The sequence below is a fragment of the Rattus rattus genome, chromosome 2 (genome assembly GCF_011064425.1).
Source record: "Rattus rattus isolate New Zealand chromosome 2, Rrattus_CSIRO_v1, whole genome shotgun sequence".
NCBI classification, from domain to species: domain Eukaryota; kingdom Metazoa; phylum Chordata; class Mammalia; order Rodentia; family Muridae; genus Rattus; species Rattus rattus.
Window position 1 is genome coordinate 143,919,106 of NC_046155.1, and position 17,784 is coordinate 143,936,889.

The 17,784-nt window shown below is 38.8% G+C and overlaps 1 protein-coding gene across 1 annotated transcript in view; it reads left to right on the top strand.

Annotated features, from left to right (window-relative positions):
- LOC116893273 (alcohol sulfotransferase A-like) overlaps nt 1-17,784 on the top strand; it is a 129,448-nt gene that overhangs the window by 78,784 nt on the left and 32,880 nt on the right. Inside the window, 2 exon segments of the mRNA XM_032895120.1 lie at nt 5,341-5,391; nt 5,394-5,433. Coding sequence (XP_032751011.1) covers nt 5,341-5,391; nt 5,394-5,433 — 91 coding nt within the window.

Genomic DNA, 17,784 nt, shown 5'->3' on the forward strand with positions numbered 1-17,784 from the left:
TTATGGGAGTATCTGATGATTTTTTTAATTGTCTCAGTTTTTTTTTTGTTATGTCCCCAATTTCCTTTTAGATTTTTAAAATTTATATACTTTCTCTGTGCCCTATGGTAATCTCGCTAAGGGTTTAGTCTAGCTTGTTGATTTATCTTAAAGAACCATCTCCTTGTTTTGTTGCTTCTTTCTATAGATCTTTTAATAACTACTTGGTTGATTTCAGCCCTGAGTTTGATTATTTCATGTAGTGTATTACTTCCTTCTAGGCATATTTGATTCTTCATGTTCTAGAACTTTCATCTGTTCTATCAAGTTGTTAGTGTATGGTCTGTCTAGTTTCCAGTTTTTGGGTTTTTTTTTTTGTTTTTGTTTTTGTTTTGTTCTTTTTTTTTTGCGCTGAGAGCTTTGAGTTTTCCTCTTAGCACAATTTTCATTGTGTCTCATAATTTTTGGTTTGTTGTACCTTCAATTGCATGTAATTATAAATAGTTATGAATTGAGCTCTTCCTTGACCAAATTATCATTGTTCAGCTTTCATGTATATATGGGCTTTCTGTTGTCTTTCTTGTGATTGGAGTCTAGCCCTCGTGCATGGTTATCTCTTATGATGCATTGAACTATTTCAAACTTCTTGTATCTGTTGAGGCCTGTTTTGTGACCAAGTATATGGTCAATATTGAAGAAAGCACTATGAGGTGCAGAGAAGGTATATTCTTTTGTTTAGGATAAAATATTCTATAAATGTTAAATTCATTTGATTCATGAGTTCTTTTAGTTTCTATGTGTCTCAGTTTATTTTCTGTCCATTGATGAGAGTGGGGTGTTGAAATCTCCCACTATTATTGTGTAAGGTGCAATGTGTGCTTTGAGATTTAGTAAGGTTTCTTTTATGAATGTAGGTCTCTTACATTTGGAGCATAGATATTCAAAATTGAGAAGTCATCTGTGTAGATTTTTTTCTTCATCTTTATTAATATGGGTATTTCTTATTTACCTTTCAATTGTTATTCCCTAACCTGGTTTCCAGGCCACCATCTCCCTAACCCCTCTCCCTACCCTTCTCTATAGGTGTTCCCCTTCCCATCCTCCCACCATTAGCGCTCTCGCCCCCAACAATCACATTCACTGGGGGTTCAGTCTTGGCAGGACCAAGGGCTTCCCCTTCCACTGGTGCTCTAACTAGGCTATTCATTGCTACCTATGAGGTTGGAGCCCAGGCTCAGTCCATGTATAGTCTTTGGTAGTGGCTTAGTCCCTGGAAGCTCTGTTTGGTTGGCATTGTTGTTCATATGGGGTCTCAAGTCCTTTCAAACTCTTCCAGTCCTTTCTCTGATTCCTTCAACGGGGTTCCTGTTCTCAGTTCAGTGGTTTCCTGCTGGCATTTGCCTATGTATTTGCCATAAACTGGCTGTGTCTCTCAGGAGAGATCTACATCTGGTTCCTGTCGGCCTGCACTTCTTTGCTTCATCCATCTTATCTAGTTTGGTGGCTGTATATGTATGAGACAAATGTGGGGCAGGCTCTGAATGGGTGTTCCTTCAGCCTCTACTTTAAACTTTGCCTCCCTATTCCCTGCCAAGGGTATTCTTATTCCCCTTTTAAAGAAGGAGTGAAGCATTCGCATTTTGGTCATCCTTCTTGAATTTCATGTGTTCTATGCATCTAGGGCAATTCGAGCTTTTGGGCTAATATCGACTTATCAATGAGTGCATACCATGTGTGTTTTTTGGTGATTGGGTTGCTTCACTCAGGAAGATATTTTCCAGTTCCATCCATTTGCCTAGGAATTTCATTAAGTTATTGATTTTGATAGCTGAGTAGTATTTCATTGTGTAGATGTACCACATTTTCTGAATCCATTCCTCTGTTGAAGGGCATCTGGGTTCTTTCCATCTTCTGGCTATTATAAATAAGGCTGCTATGAAAATGTGTCTTTGTAATATGTTGGGGCATCTTTTGGGTATATGCCCAAAAGAGGTATAGCTGGGTTCTCAGGTAGTTCAATGTCCAATTCTCTGAGGAACCTCCAGACTGAATTCCAGAATGTTTGTACCTGCCTGCAATCCCATCAACAATGGAGGAGTGTTCTTTCTCCACATCCTTGCCAGCATCTGCTGTCACCTGAGTTTTTGACCTTAGCCATTCTGACTGGTGTGAGGTGGAATCTCAGGGTTGTTATGATTTGCATTTCCCTTATGACTAAAGATGTTGAACATTTCTTTAGGTGTTTCTCAGTCATTCGGCATTCCTAAGCTGTGAATTCTTTGTTTAGCTCTGAACCCCATTTTTTAATAGGTTATTTGTCTCCCTGCGGTCTAACTTTTTGAGTTCTTTGTATATTTTGGATATAAGGCCTCTATCTGTTGTAGGATTGGTAAAGATCTTTTCCCAGTCTGTTGGTTGCCGTTTTGTCCTAGCAACAGTGTCCTTTGCCTCACAGAGGCTTTGCATTTTTATGAGATCCCTTTTGTGGATACTTGATCTTAGAGCATAAGCAATTGGTGTTTTGTTCAGGAAATTTTCTCCAGTGCCCATGTGTTCTAGATTCTTCCCCACTTTTTCTTCTGTTAGTTTCAGTGTATTTTGTTGAAGATATTTACTAGCATATTATCTGGGAATCTTTCCCCTTTTCTATATGTATTATCCCTAGGTTTCATCTTCTCATTGTGTTCTGAATTTCCTCTATGTTTTTGGTTAGGAGCTTTCTGCATTTTATATTATCTTTGATGGTTTTGTCTATGTTTTTAATGGTATATTGTGCCCCTGAGACTCTCTATTCTTTCTCTTGTGTTCTGTTGGTGATACTTGCATCTATGTCTCCTGATCTCTTTCCTAGGTTTTCTATCTCCAGGGTTGTCATCCTTTGTGCTTTCTTTATTGTTTCGCTTTATTCATTTTAAAATCCTGGATGGGTTTTTCAATCCTTCTTCTTTTTGGTTGTGTTTTCCTGTAATTCTTTAAGGGATTTTTGTGTTTTCTCTTTAAGGGCTTCTGCTTCTTTACCTGTGTTGTCCTATATTTCTTAATTTCTATATTTATCTCCTTCTTAAAATCCTCTATCATCATCATGATATGTGATTTTTAATCCAAATCTTATTTTGATGGTGTGTTGGGATATCCAATATTTGCTTTGGTAGGAGATCTGGCCTCTGATGATGCTAAGTAGTCTGGGTTTCTGTTGCTTTGTTTCCTGTGCTTGTCTCTTATGGGGTTGCAATCCCCTTCAGCTCTTTCAATCCTTTCCATAACTCCTCCATTGCGGACCCTGTTTTCAGTTCGATGGTTGACTGATAACATTTGTCTCTGTATTTATCTTGCTCTGGCAAAGTCTCTCAGGAGACATCTCTATCAGGCTCCTGTCAGCATGTACTTCTTGGCATCAACAATATTGTCATTGTCTTACCCCACTTAGTATGATATCTTCGAGTTCCATCCATTTCCTAAGAATTTATTTTCATGAATTTTGTGTTTTTTACATATTTTTATTCTTTGAAAATTTAGAAAGTGAATATATTGTATCATGTTCTACTCAATTTGCCTGTATGCACTCCAGTACACTATATATTCCCCAGTAGTCCAGACCACAACTTATTCTTTTTTCAAAAAATACAACACACTGAGGCTAATTTGTGATGCTCAAATGTACATGGTTGTGGGACCATCCATGTGGGCATGAGAAACTTAACAGTGGTCCTATACCAGAAGGGTGTGAGAGTCCTTCTCATCTAGCTGTCATAAATTGCAAGTAGATCTTGAATCAGGAGTAGGGTCTTAGGACATCCTCCCCCATCCATCCTGGAATATTATCAGGCTTTATGTTATGCAGTTTTTCAATAGGCAACCATTGATGATATGAAAACATTAGCATAACAGCCAAATAATGTTCAGAGGACAATATACACCGTGGACGATTTCATAGCACTCCACTCCATTCTCTAGCTTTTACTTTCTACTCCTTGTTTCATGATATTTCCTGAGCCTTGGTTAGGAATAATAGAAATCACATCGATGACTGAGCACTCACAGTTTTCTGTACTTTTTGATTACTTAATAGTCTCTGCATTAACTAACACCAGCTGCAAAAAAATAATCTCTAGCAAACATAAAGGACAGCACAAATTCATAGGTATAAATACAAATATTTAGAAGGTAGTTTGACAATATGACCATTTAGTAAAATGACAGTAGGAACACTACTTTGGAACTATGATCTCTCCAGTCATTGGGTCATGACCAGGTTTGTAGTACCAGGCATGAGTTTCATACTCCCCCCACCAAGTATCAATTCTGAAATCCAATCAGACATCATTTAAGTTACCCCACAACAATTTTATCATCATTGTACTACTATGCACATCTGACCTGGCACATATTTATTGTAGCATGTGAGATCAATGCAGGATAAGAGCAATATGTGCAAAATCCGGGGCTGAAAATTGAAAAGTAAGAAATGAAAAGGATATCCCCCATAAGGAGTTATAGAAATAGGTATGCTGAGTAGAGAGATTCAGTTTAAATTCCTCTGCCTCTTGTCTTCCAAACTGGGCAGTGCCTTATATATTTCTCATAATCAATAGATCTGCCTCTAATACATATGCTAAGTCGATTCCTAAACCTGATAAGCATTCTCTCTCTCTCTCTCTCTCTCTCTCTCTCTCTCTCTCTCTCTTTCACACACACACACACACACACACACACACACACACACACACACAGGCCTTATTCCCCTCACTCACTTTGTTAGTGAGATTATTATTGATGTCATATGGCCTTGATTCATAGGTCCATAACATTTCAGCCATTAGGCTGTTGTTTTTTTTGTTTGTTTGTTTGTTTTTTCCGGAGCTGGGGACTGAACCCAGGGCCTTGCGCTTGCTAGGCAAGCACTCTAACACTGAGCTAAATCCCCAACCCCTAGGCTGTTGTTTTGATAGGAATCTTTCTTTCCAACACCATATAACATACCATTTTCCAATCTCTGCTATAAAATCTATCTGTCTTCCTGGTGCACCACACCAGGAAGCAGGTGCTTATATGAATCCTCTCTGGATTTCTGTACTGGTGTGGTAGATTTCTCCCAGCACTCTGTACTTGTAGCTTGGCGGTAGGATATCTCCTCATACTATCAGTGATAAATCTGTGTGGTGATGATTTTGTTAATGAACTTGATTTTATAAGTTCTCTATGTGTGCATTTGCCTCAAACATCATGTTTAATGCAGTAAATACAAACTCATTAGGCTTTTCTTTGTGAAGCGTTTTGCTGCTGCTTTCAGAAATGTGAAGGAAGTCAAGCAGACCCTGTTTTAAGCTTAATAATTGACATTTTACTTCTCCCTGAACACAGTTGTAGGTGGATCATGGTTTGAGCACATCTGTGACTGGCTGTCCATGAGAGAACGGGCAACTTCTTGGTACTGCACTATGAAGACATGAAAAGGTGAGCATCCATCTTACTATTATCACACAGTTAAGAACTAGATCGTAGTAATTAAAAAGGTTACTAAGAACTGTGATTTTTGTCTTGATTTTTTCATAATTATCTTTTATTAATTAAAACAACTTTTAAATGTGAATATATTTGATCATTTTCATCTTCTCCCAGAGGTTTTCCAGATGATCTATGCCTCCTTATCCACCCAACTTTAAAGTTTTTCTACAACAAATCTAGTACAGCAACAAGCCTCCCAAATCAAGAAAATATAAAACCATGCAATATGAAGTAATGTACTGAACACTTGTTTGTAAATGTGTCATAAGTTAGAATCATGTGAGAGGAGGCAACTACAGTTATGAAAATATCTCCATAAGATCCATCGGTAGGCAATCTTATAAGGCATTTCTGTAGTCATTTATTGAAGGGGATGTACCTAACCCCTCGTGAGAGCTGCCATCCTTGAGTTCTTTAAGAAAACAGGCTGAACATACTGTGGTAAAGGAGCCATCAAGCAGCATGCCTCTATTGCCTCAGCATCATTTCCAGACTCCAGGTTCCTGTACTTTTTTACGTCTTGCCCTGGTATCCTGCAATGATGTATAATAACAATATGTAAGTGCAAGTGAAATGATGTGAAAAAACTATCACATAGAAATTAGACCAGTCAAACCAACAAAACTAAGAGAATTTGATTGAAAACACTAGCATCAGAGATCCACTCATTCACTCACTTGGGGATCTCATGAAAAAACTATACTGGACAGAATTTTATAGACAGAGCATATGTGGGTCAGTGGCACCCAAGATCTGTCCATGCTGCTTCACTCTCTGAGAATTTATATCACTTGGTGTTGGCAACTTTCTCTTGCTTTAGCAGTCTATCAGCCTCTTCTTCTGCAGGGTTTCCTGATCTCTGGAAGGAAGGATTTGATAGAGATATCCATTTATGGTGTCTCATTCTCTACAATGTATTGCTGTAGGTTTCTGTATTTGTCCCTGTTTGCTACAAGAGGAAGTTTCTCTGATGATGCCTAAGCAAGGCACTATTCAATGTGTATAGCAGAATATCATGAGGAGTCATTTTTCTACTATTTTTTCTTTTTTCTTTTTAATAAAATTATTTTGTATCATAGGGCCCTGGCCTATCTAGTCCAAGGTCCTTGGTCACCCATGTAGTTTATGATACAGGCTCCATCTCACAGAATGGGACTTAAGTCAAATCAGTTATTGGTTGAATATTCCCATAAGCTTTGAGCTACCACTGACCTAACTTATCTCACAAGTAGTACACCACTATCGATAGGACTTTTGTTCAGCTTGGTGTTTATATTTCTCTTGTGAGCATGGAAAGTGCCCTTCTGTACTAAAGACACTAGGATGTAAGGGTGAATGGTCTCTGTAGGGACCAGCTTCATATACATTAATTTGTATAGGCGTTGTCTTTAGCAATTGGGGACTTGCTGTCAGTTTGTTGAGAGCAACTTCTAATCTTATTAACAGTCTGGGTTTTTTGATGGGGATTCTCACGGGGTCCATTTAGCCAACATCTCAATTAGATGTAACCCAATCCTAGTACTGGAATTTTTCTTTCATTCATTTTCTTTATTTGGAACAAGAGATGGGCAATATGTGGTGATTTCACTTTGAACACTTTCGTATGTGAATAGATTTTAGAAGTTTCCACTGTATTAGGTTTCAACTCTACCTCTCAAATGCCTATTAATTTTATGTGTCTCTCCCTGTACTCCCTTTCAAAAACCCCTCTTCCTTCCCCTTTCCCACTTGACTTCTCCATCCTAGCTCTTTAACTTCCCTTCATAATTTGTTCTGTACATTTAATGTTTTGATTATTATGTGCTCAGGGAACTTTTTTCCTTGTCCAATCTATTTGGTCTTCTGTATGTTTCATGAATGTTGATAGGCATCTCTTTCTTCATGTTAGTATTTTTTCTATGATTTTGTTGAAAATATATGCTGTTCCTTTGTCCTGGGCTTCCTTTTCTTCTTCTATTCCTATTATTCATAGATCTGGCCATATTATGTGCCATGAGTTTAATTTTTAGTACTTATAATTTAATATTATTAGTATTTAATATTTTTAATATTTTATTTGATATATATCTTTATTCTATAATGTCTTCAATATCTAAAATTCTCTAGTCTATCGATTTTACTTGGTGGTGAAGCTTACCTCTGAGATACTTGTTTGAGTCCTGAAAATTTCCTTTTTGAGATTTCCTTCAATTTGGATTTTCTTCATTGATTCTATTTCAACTCAAGGGGAAATCAGTTCAATTCACATTTTTCCTACCATTTCTTTGTGGTTTCATAGTTTTCTTTAAGGGATATATTAATTTCCTTTAAAAAGACCAGTATCAGCACTCCAGCAGCAGGAGCCTTGCAATTCAGACTGCGCCTGGATCTAAAGGGACCTGGCCGAACAGATCCCTGTACCCAAATTCTGTGGGAAGGAGAGCTAGACTTTCAGAGGGGCATATATGCCTGGGAAACCAGAGGAGACTACACTCTGCCCACATTTCTAACTCTAGAGGAAAACGCCTAGTACCATCTGGTCCCCCTGTGCACAGGGACCCCAGAGAAGGAAGGGCAGGCCCTTATGGTTACTGCCCTCAAAATGAGCAGAAACCTAGCCCTGAGGAGTGACTTGAGGCCCAAGCCCAGAGGTAAGACCAACTATTCTGCTTTAAGTGACCTGCCAGGTGGACTCAGGACACACACACACACACACACACACACACACACACACACACACACACAGGAATAGCTAAAAGTCAGTAGACATGAATGACTACATGCCTGAAAGCAGAACACTCTGTTCCCATAACTGGCTGAAAGAAAACAGAAAAAGAGGTCCATAGAACTCCTGACACACAGGCCTATAGGACGTCCTAGCCATTATCAGAAATAGCAGAATAAGGTAGCATCAGAAACAACCTGATGTTGAGAGGCAAGTGCAGGGAACCCAAGCAATAGAAACCAAGACTACATGGCATCATCGGAGCCCAATTCTCCCACCAAAGCAAACACTGAATATCCAAACACACAAGAAAAGCAAGATCTAGATTTAAAATTACATTTTATCATGATGAATGAGGACTTCAAGAAAGACATAAAGAACTCCCTTAGAGAAATGGAGGAAAACACAAGTAAACAAGTAGAAGCCCTTAGAGAGGAAACACAAAAATGCCTGAAAGAATTACAGGAAAACACAATCAAACAGGTTAAGGAATTGAAAGTGGAAAGAGAAACAATAAAGAAAGCACAAAGGGAGAAAACCCTGCATATAGAAAAACAAAGGAAGAGACAAGGAGCCATAGATACAAGCATTAGCAACAGAATACAAGAGATAGAAGAGAGAAACTCAGGAGCAGAAGATTCCGTAGAAATCATTGACAGACCTGGCAAAGATAATGTAAAACGGAAAAAGCAACTAGCCCAAAAGATACAGGAAATCCTGGACACAGTGAGAGGATCAAACTTAAGGATAATAGATACAGAAGAGAGCGAAGACTCCCAACTGAAAGGACCAGTAAATATCTTCAACAAAATCATGGAAAACTTCCCTAACCTAAAGAAAAAGATGGCCATAAACATACAAGAAGCCTACAGAACTTCAAACAGATTGGACCAGAAAAGAAACTCCTCCCGTCACATAATAGTCAAAACGCCAAATGCACAAAACAAAGAAAAATATTAAAAGTAGTAAGGGAAAAAGGTCAAGTAATATATAAAGGCAGACCTATCAGAATTACACCAGACTTCTCACCAGAGACTATGAAAGCCAGAAGATCCTGGACAGATATCATACAGATCCTAAGAGAACACAAATGCCAGCCCAGGTTACTGTATCCAGCAAAACTCTCAATTAACATAGATGGAGAAACCAAGATAGTCCATGACAAAACCAAATTTACACAATATCTTTCTACAATCCAGCACTACAAAGGATAATATGTGGTAAAGCCTAATGCAAGAAGGCAAACTATACCCTAGAAAAAGCAAGAAACTAATTGTTTTGCAACAAAACAAAGAAAAGACAAGCAAACAAACATAATGTCACCTCCAAATATGAAGATAACAGAAAGCAACGATCATCATTCCTTAATATCTTCTGAACATCAATGGACTCAAAGACATAGATTAACAAACTGGATACACAATGAGTACCCAGCATTTTGCTGCCTACAGGAAATATACCTCAGAGAAAAAGACAGACACTACTTCATAGTAAAAGGCTGGAAAACAACTTTCCAAGCACATGGTCTGAAGAAGCAAGCTGAAGTAGCCATTCCAATATCAAATAAAATTGATTTTCAAAAAAATAGTCATCAAAAAAGATAAGGAAGGACAGACACTTCATACTCTTCAAAGAAAAAATCCACCAAAATGAACTCTCAATCCTAAATATTTGTGCTCTAAACATAAGGACACCTACATACATAAAATATACCTTACTAAAGCTCAAAGCACACATTGTACCTCACACAATAATAGTAGGAGATTTCACTATCCCACTCTCATCAATAGACAGATCATGGAAACAAAAATCAAACAGAGACATAGACAGACTAAGAAAAGTCATGAACCAAATGGGCTTAGCAGATATTTATAGAACATTCTATCCTAAAACAAAAGGATATACCTTCTCACCACCTCATGGTACTTTCTCCAAAATTGACCATATAATTGGTCAAAAAAAAAAACAGGCCTCAATAGATACAGAGAGATAGAAATAATCCCATGAGTCCTATCAGACCACCACGGGCTAAAGCTAGTCTTCAACAACAATAAGGGAAGAACACCCACATATACATGGAAGTTGAACAATGCTCTATTCAATGATAACCTGGTCAAGGAAGAAATAAAGAAAGAAGTTAAAGACTTCTTAGTATTTAATGAAAATAAAGGTACAACATACCCAATAATATTAACGTACTAGGATGTTGAAAGAGTTTTTTAAAAATGCCTAGAACCCCAATTCCAAAGTTCCCAGTTGGAAAGACCTTTTCTCATTCTGGCCAATGTAAAACATAACTGCAATGTCAGCAGTTGGACAGTTACAGCAGGCAAATCATGAGTGAGCCCATTTGACACTATGTAATTAAACTGTGTCAGACTGACTAATTCTTATGTCTTTGTATGCCATATTTGAGCATCCCCTCAAAGCCTATTAGATCACTTTTCACATATGATTTACATCATGGCTCCAATACTGCACTGGACTTAATGGTCCTTTTAATAAAGCCATATTTCTCACTTGACTCTGGAAAATATGTGTCAAGATACATGGTGAGACAAGAACTAAGCAGGTGCGCTGGGTCCTATAGCTGCCACCAACATTCCAATCTCAACTCTAGGCTGAGAACTACGTACTACAATGAGCTTCTTACATTACAGCCTGGGGACATGGCTCAGTAGGGAGAGTGCTCCTGCTTCATGCACTGCATTCAATTCCCAGCACATTTGGAATCTGCAATAGTGACATTTGTTTATAACAGAGCACTGGGAAGCAAGTGTCAGTAGAATTATCTCAAGATACTCCTGTCCTATCTAGGATGTATGGTCTATCCTAGTTCACATAAGACTCTCCTTTGGAATAATATGGAAAGTATAAGTGTTTTCAAAATGGGAGATTTTCATAACTTATCATTTCCTTTTCTCTAATTTCAGGACTGTTTCCATGTCACCATCCAGAACACTATGGTGACTGTTACAGTTTTGAACCAGTGGAAGGGAAAGCCCTTGGTCCTGCCAAGATTGAACACCCAGTGAACGTGATGGTTGGGGGGAGGGTGGTAATGGGGGGAGGATGGGGAGGGGAACACCCATATAGAAGGGGAGGGGAGGGGTTAGGGGGATGTTGGCCCAGAAACCGGGAAGGGAAATAACAATCGAAATGTAATTAAGAAATACTCAAGTTAATAAAGATGGAAAAAAAAAGAAATGAATCGAATCCCACAGATTTTCATCAGTAGGAGTGTGTGTGTGTGTGTGTGTGTGTGTGTGTGTATGTGTGTGTGTGTGTACGTGCGTGTGTGTGTGTGTATGTATGTCTCTGTGTGTGTTTATATATATATATGTAACTATGGTATATGTATGACTGTAGGATGGTATAGATATCTGTGTATGTTCAATGTGTGTTATGCATGTTGCTTCAATGAATATTGCCCCTGTGTCATGTATGTTTACCACTGTATGGAAGTCTCACTGTGGTCCTATATGGTACCCAGAAGAAAATACCGTCTATGTAAGGATTGTTTACAGGCTTATTTAAAGATAGAATTGTATATTAGTAGTTCATAACAGTTAGAAATTGATTTTGTTATATAACATATTTATTAAGATATTAAGAAAATATTTCTTTGACCATGAACTAATATGTGTATAAGGACCCAGTGCACCAAACACTGGTCTGCCTCACTTGACACAGGATGGAAAGGAGGGATAGGTTGTAATGTCAACACCCACTAACCAACTGCAGGAGAGAAATGTTTCAAAGGTTCCAGAAATTGGCCTACATTTTTGGGTCTACTCAACAGTGTTGTCCTACATTTTTGAAGAAATAAGAAAATTTTCTGACTGAAGTGAACCATCTTTGCTTTTGGATTGAATTTAATCTGAGATGAGGCTACCACCAACATTCACTTTCTAATACAAACAGCATGATATGATGTCCCCCTACATTAGATTTGTTACTATAGTCTGGTCCCCCAATATGGAAAACTGAAAAAGGTGTATTTCCTGGAAAATATCCTATTGATGAGTGTTTCTGCTGTGGGCTCCCAGAAGAACCTTTGAGGATGCTGTTTGAGGCTTATACCATTGAAGTGGGGGGCGTTGGACTTTCATGGTCACTGCATATTGAATCTGCAGTGCATCATATGTGTGAAAACAACTTTGGAACAAAGTGACCACCTCAAAAGTCCTGGAAGACCAGAGGAGATGACTACAGCTCTATGGAAGGTGTCACATTTATATCATATAAATAAGATGAGGAATCCTTACTCTAGTCCTCATACACCATGTCAGTCACTCCAATTTTTTCACTCCTGCAATTAAATTGTCCTAATGTCCATACTACACACTGACCAATATGGCCACATTAAACATAATACACCGGAAAAGTCTGTTTAACCTAGAAGGAGTAAGGTACCTACATGAACATGTTTCCTATAGCATGTGCTTTCTCTGCAATTTTAATCACTGCACTACTGAGGTTTACATCCACCTCACACAAAGATACTGTCCTGAACAAGGAATGAGAGGACAAATTCACTGTTGGTGAGAGAGTCACAAAAAGAAGCTATGACCTGTAAGTGGATGACCATTCCCTTCAATGCTTCTCACTTTGAAATGAAGCTACTCAGAACATATTGATGTTTCCCACAAATTTCACAGAATCTCTCATTCATGTAAGTATAATTTCAAACAGATTTATAGTTTCTGTAAAACGCTATTTAAATTATACAGTAAAGTTGACTGTTGTGTCAAGCTCTTGAGTCTTGTCTCAGATCAGGTGTCCCATAAATATGTTAAAGGAGAGGTCCGAGAGGCAGCAATTAGGATTGGCAGGTGCTGGGGGACAACATTGTCCAGGTTCTTATTTACTTCTCTGTCATTTCTCTCTTTTCTGTCTCCCTTGTAATCCATTGTGACTGGATTTCAGGGTTAAGTGTTTTCTGAAAGTCACTATGTAGTCCAGGCTTACATGGAACTTAAAAAAAATCTATTCCTGCCTCCCAGGTGCTGAGATTAATGTCTTTTTGATCACTATGTTTGTAAAACTTAAAATTTATCTTCTGACATTGACTCAACACTTGCTCTCAACACTTGAGGAGTAAATAAGCCTATGCATTAAACCATATCCATGTGAAAGGAGTCTACAATGTATCCTGATCACATTTACTCCTCCCTGTTTCTTGCATGCTCTGCCAAGCCCATCTGAAACCCCAATTCTAAAAAGAGAAAAATTTGTCCTATTATCATGTCTTTTTTTCCATTTTTATTAAATTGGGTATTTCTTATTTATATTTCAAATATTATTCCTTTGCCTGGTTTCCTGTCCATAAGCCCGTTTTGTGGAGGTGCATGCAGGTAGGGTTTGCTGAAGGAGGTAGAGGCAGGAGGACCACGAGTTTGAGGTATAATGTCTTGTTAAAATATACATTTATTCTCTCTCTCTCTCTCTCTCTCTCTCTCTCTCTCTCTCTGTGTGTGTGTGTGTGTGTGTGTGTGTGTTTATGTGTGTTCACTGAGTTTCTATGTGGAAGTATGCTGTAGGTTCTTTGGAATTCAGTAAAACTTGTAAGTGTTAGGTATTTTTCCACTACTATGTGAGATCCCATGACTAAACTCTGCTTTTCAAGCTTGGTGCAAAGGCCTTGTCCCCGGAAGCCCAGTGACCTGAACCTACTGTGTTTAATCAAGCTATCTTGCATGCCTTGTTTTTTACATCCTTTGGATCCTGAGCAAATTCCAAATCTCTATACCCCTAAAAAATGACTCCTTGTTATCAATATTTCTTCTACTGAGGCTGGAGCAGGAGCTTCTATCATATGCATGGTAGAATACTGAAAGAGCTTTACTTTGTGAAGCTGTAGTCAATGTAATGACAGTAGCTGGGCTCTTTTGAATGTACTGGTTGTCTGGAACAGAGGTTTTTTTTTAATACTATTCCTCCTGCTACACCTCTTTTACTGTTTTTGTCTCATGTTACACCATGCCTTCTGAGTGGTGAGGTTCGTTGTGGGTCTGTAAGATATAAATGTCTCATTTAGGGCCAAACACTCTACATTTGTCCTCAACAACTTGAGGAGTAAATAAGTCTATGCATTAACAAATTCCCATGGTAAAGGATTTTCTCTGACCAATGGGAAAAGCCGCACTGATCTATACACACAAACATATTTAGGGGGCAGTTTGACATGTCCAAAATGACAGTAGTATGTCTCCTCGTGGTCTGGTAAACAACAGTGTGCTTAAGACCAGATTTAGAACAACAGATATGAATTCCATTCTGTTAAATGACCACAAACTCAACCAGAATGTGTTGGTTACTTTTATAGCAACAGTGCCGTGATTGTATCTGTAGGCATATCCTCCCCAACTGGTCAACATTACAGCATAGCAAATCTACTGCTGGTCTGAACACTGATGACTGTTTTCTCCCAGAACTCTGCAAAAAACCACCCTGCACAGAGAAAGCTAGGCAGCAGGGGGAAAGTTTGCCAGTAACTTTCAGAATATTTCTCAATGTGCCAAGATCAAATGGTGTTGTCTTTAACAGTAGGACCTTGCCATCCACTTGTGGTATGAAACCAAGAGAAACAGTACAAGTCTATATTGTTTAGGAAGCTTCAGCCTTCCCTGAACAAAAAGTACATAGGTTTCTTACATGTGGGACTGAATTTTTTCAGTCATAATCAATAGTTGGTGAAAGTACCTTGAAGGGTTCTCCCCCATGGATCTTCCCTTTTTCTTAAGACTCCTTGTCTTCAGCTTGGACACTGAATCATGTTAAGAGTGCCTGAATACATATAACATAATAGTTTATTTGCCTAGACATCCAGCTTCCTAAATTAACCTGTTGACTCTTAGGTCTTAGATCTTAGAATAAGATGGTGCAAAGCTGGAGAAAATACTAGACTTTTCTTTCTGAACTGAGCTTGTTTTCCAAGGTTGCCTAGAAAATTTGAATATGACAACAATGAATGTCTTGTGTACAGAATGATTCCTACTGGATTCTCAAGTGTAGACAGAGACTCATGAGTCATTACTGCCTGAGAATAATGTGCTCTCACCTATTTCCACAAGTCCACACTCAGCAAGTGGATCATACATGGAAACTATACTGATCATCATTCCATCACTACAGGGCACAGTTTTCTTACCACTGTCTCTTGGTTGTCTCTGCTTTGATAAGTGCAGGAATTGAATCTGTAAGTGTCCTCTTTGCAATGCTCACATTCCAGTCCACATCTGTCCCAGAAACACATTTTCTCCACTTTAGTTCTAGGAAATCTCATTCTCTCTGGTGGCCACAACTGCCATCAGGAATGCATATACCTACCTGTAGACCAAACACTCAAATGTCTTGCAAAAAAGCAAAAAAAAAAATGGAAATCCATAAATGTGGGATTCTATACCCTGGACCTGCTCATGAGTCTCCATAGGTTTCCTCAGTTTTGATGCAGATCCCTCAAGGAATGTGGGATGGCACCTTTGTCTGTGAAACCATGGAGAAGTGAAGAGTTTGGAGTTCTAGTGGACTCATAATGTGACTGAATGCAAGGCAAGAAGAAATGGAGAACATGGATTATTTTAGCCAAGTTTCTATGGACTTTCTCCTCAGCCACCAGTTCTCCCTGATTTGCACCACACAAAGCACAATTGCTCTCATGTTGTGAGGATTGAATGAGTTTTTATGGGGATACCTTGGGGCTGCCTGTTGAGAACCTGAAGGAAAAAATAATAGTTAAGACACCTTATCAAACCTCTTATTGTTTATTGTACTGAGTGCAGACCCTCAGGCTTTGCTCTGGCAGTTTAGTCTGACTGGGATAAACTTTATGTACATATGTTCTAGTCTGAGTTAAATACCAAATTTAAACTGTGTCTGAAGGTGAATGAAATGAGGAAATTTAGCAATAAGGAAAGAACATATGTGCTGGGATTCCTGAAGTTTTAGGTAAAAGGGTGCTAATATCTTTGTTTCCTTTCACTGAGGCTCGAGGTAATTAGGTAACTCATCTAGAAGACAAAAACACATGTTTTCTGGGTGTGCCAGCCTACGTCTGAAGTCCTGCTACTTGGCATAGAAGCAGGATTACCAGGACTTCTAGCCTGTCTATATTACATAGTGAAACCTTGTTTCAAATAAATCCAATTCTGGAGAGAGGGGAGTCACCTGCTGATATGTTGGTGCTCCTTCATCAACAAGTGCAAAGAACCACTCAGGTGCTTTCCATAACACAGGTGACCATGGAGCTGTTTCTGTTCCTCCTGATGATGACATTTTTCTTTTTTTTTTTTTTACCTTTTTGAAATATTATTTAATTAATTTGTTCCCATTGTAGATTCTTTTTTATTATTATTATTTTTTATTAATGTGAGTATTTCTTATTTACATTTCGAATGTTATTCCCTTTCCCGGTTTCCAGGCAAACATCCCCTTAATCCGTCCCCCTCCCCTTCTTTATGGGTGTTCCTCTCCCACCCCTCCCCCCATTGCTGCCCTCCCCCCAACAATCACGTTCACTGGGGGTTCAGTCTTAGCAGGACCAAGGGCTTCCCCTTCCACTGGTGCTCTTACTAGGCTATTCATTGCTACCTATGAGGTTGGAGTCCAGGGTCAGTCCAGGTATAGTCTTTAGGTAGTGAAATTTTTCTAGTAGCATTGGAAGTAGTATTAGACATCTAAGAGAAGTGAGGCATAGAGACATTTCTGAACAGATATTTAGTCCTGTAGTTTTTGAGGTAGGATATCTACATGAGGCAGACTAGTTACATGCTTTTCTTGCCTCAGCTTCACAGAGCTTTGAGTGACAGTGATATTGGTGTTCTGTTTAGGCCAGAGCTGGAGATCTAGGATGCTCAATTCTGGATTGCCAAATCCCACAAATCATCACTATAGCGGCCAGAAGCTAAAAATACTACACAGGCAGGGAAAGGCACATGTAGCTAAAGAAATTCTGATTGCTCATAGCCCAGGGTCAATGCCTCGCTCTCTCTGGCCACTTACCTTTCTATTGTCAGGAGAGATTTAGAGGCAGCAGAGGATTGAAGTTCTTCATAGACTGACTGGAGCCACCTGAGGATACAGAGATTCTAGGCTGATTGAGGGAAGTGACATACATGTTGCTTCTTGTTAAATGCTTCTCCCTTGCCTGCCCTGTGTGAGTCCCATGCATCTACCTCCATCGGTGACATGGGCTACTTGATAGTAGTAGCAGGCTGAAACACTGGCTACCACATTGGTTGTGCTGTTGGCATTCTAGCCCCTTAGCTTTTTTGATCCAAGAATATCTGAAAGAGAACATGATTGGACAGCTGTTTGGTTCCCTCACATTGTGATAGAAGTCTAGGAAAAGGAGGAAGCCATAGATCTAGAGTTATCATAAACTGACACGCAGGCCTACTTCCATGGTGACAAGGGACAGTTTCTCTAGCAAAAGAGTGCACAGTAAAGGAAATGGTAACAGAGTTATAAAAAAAAATCCTGTTAAAGCATGTGTATATACATGTGCCTTTATCCCAAATGATGGGTCTCCACCTGTGTGAGATATGAGTATGTATACAGGTGAGGGTCTTAATGAGTGTGAGCATATACTTGTA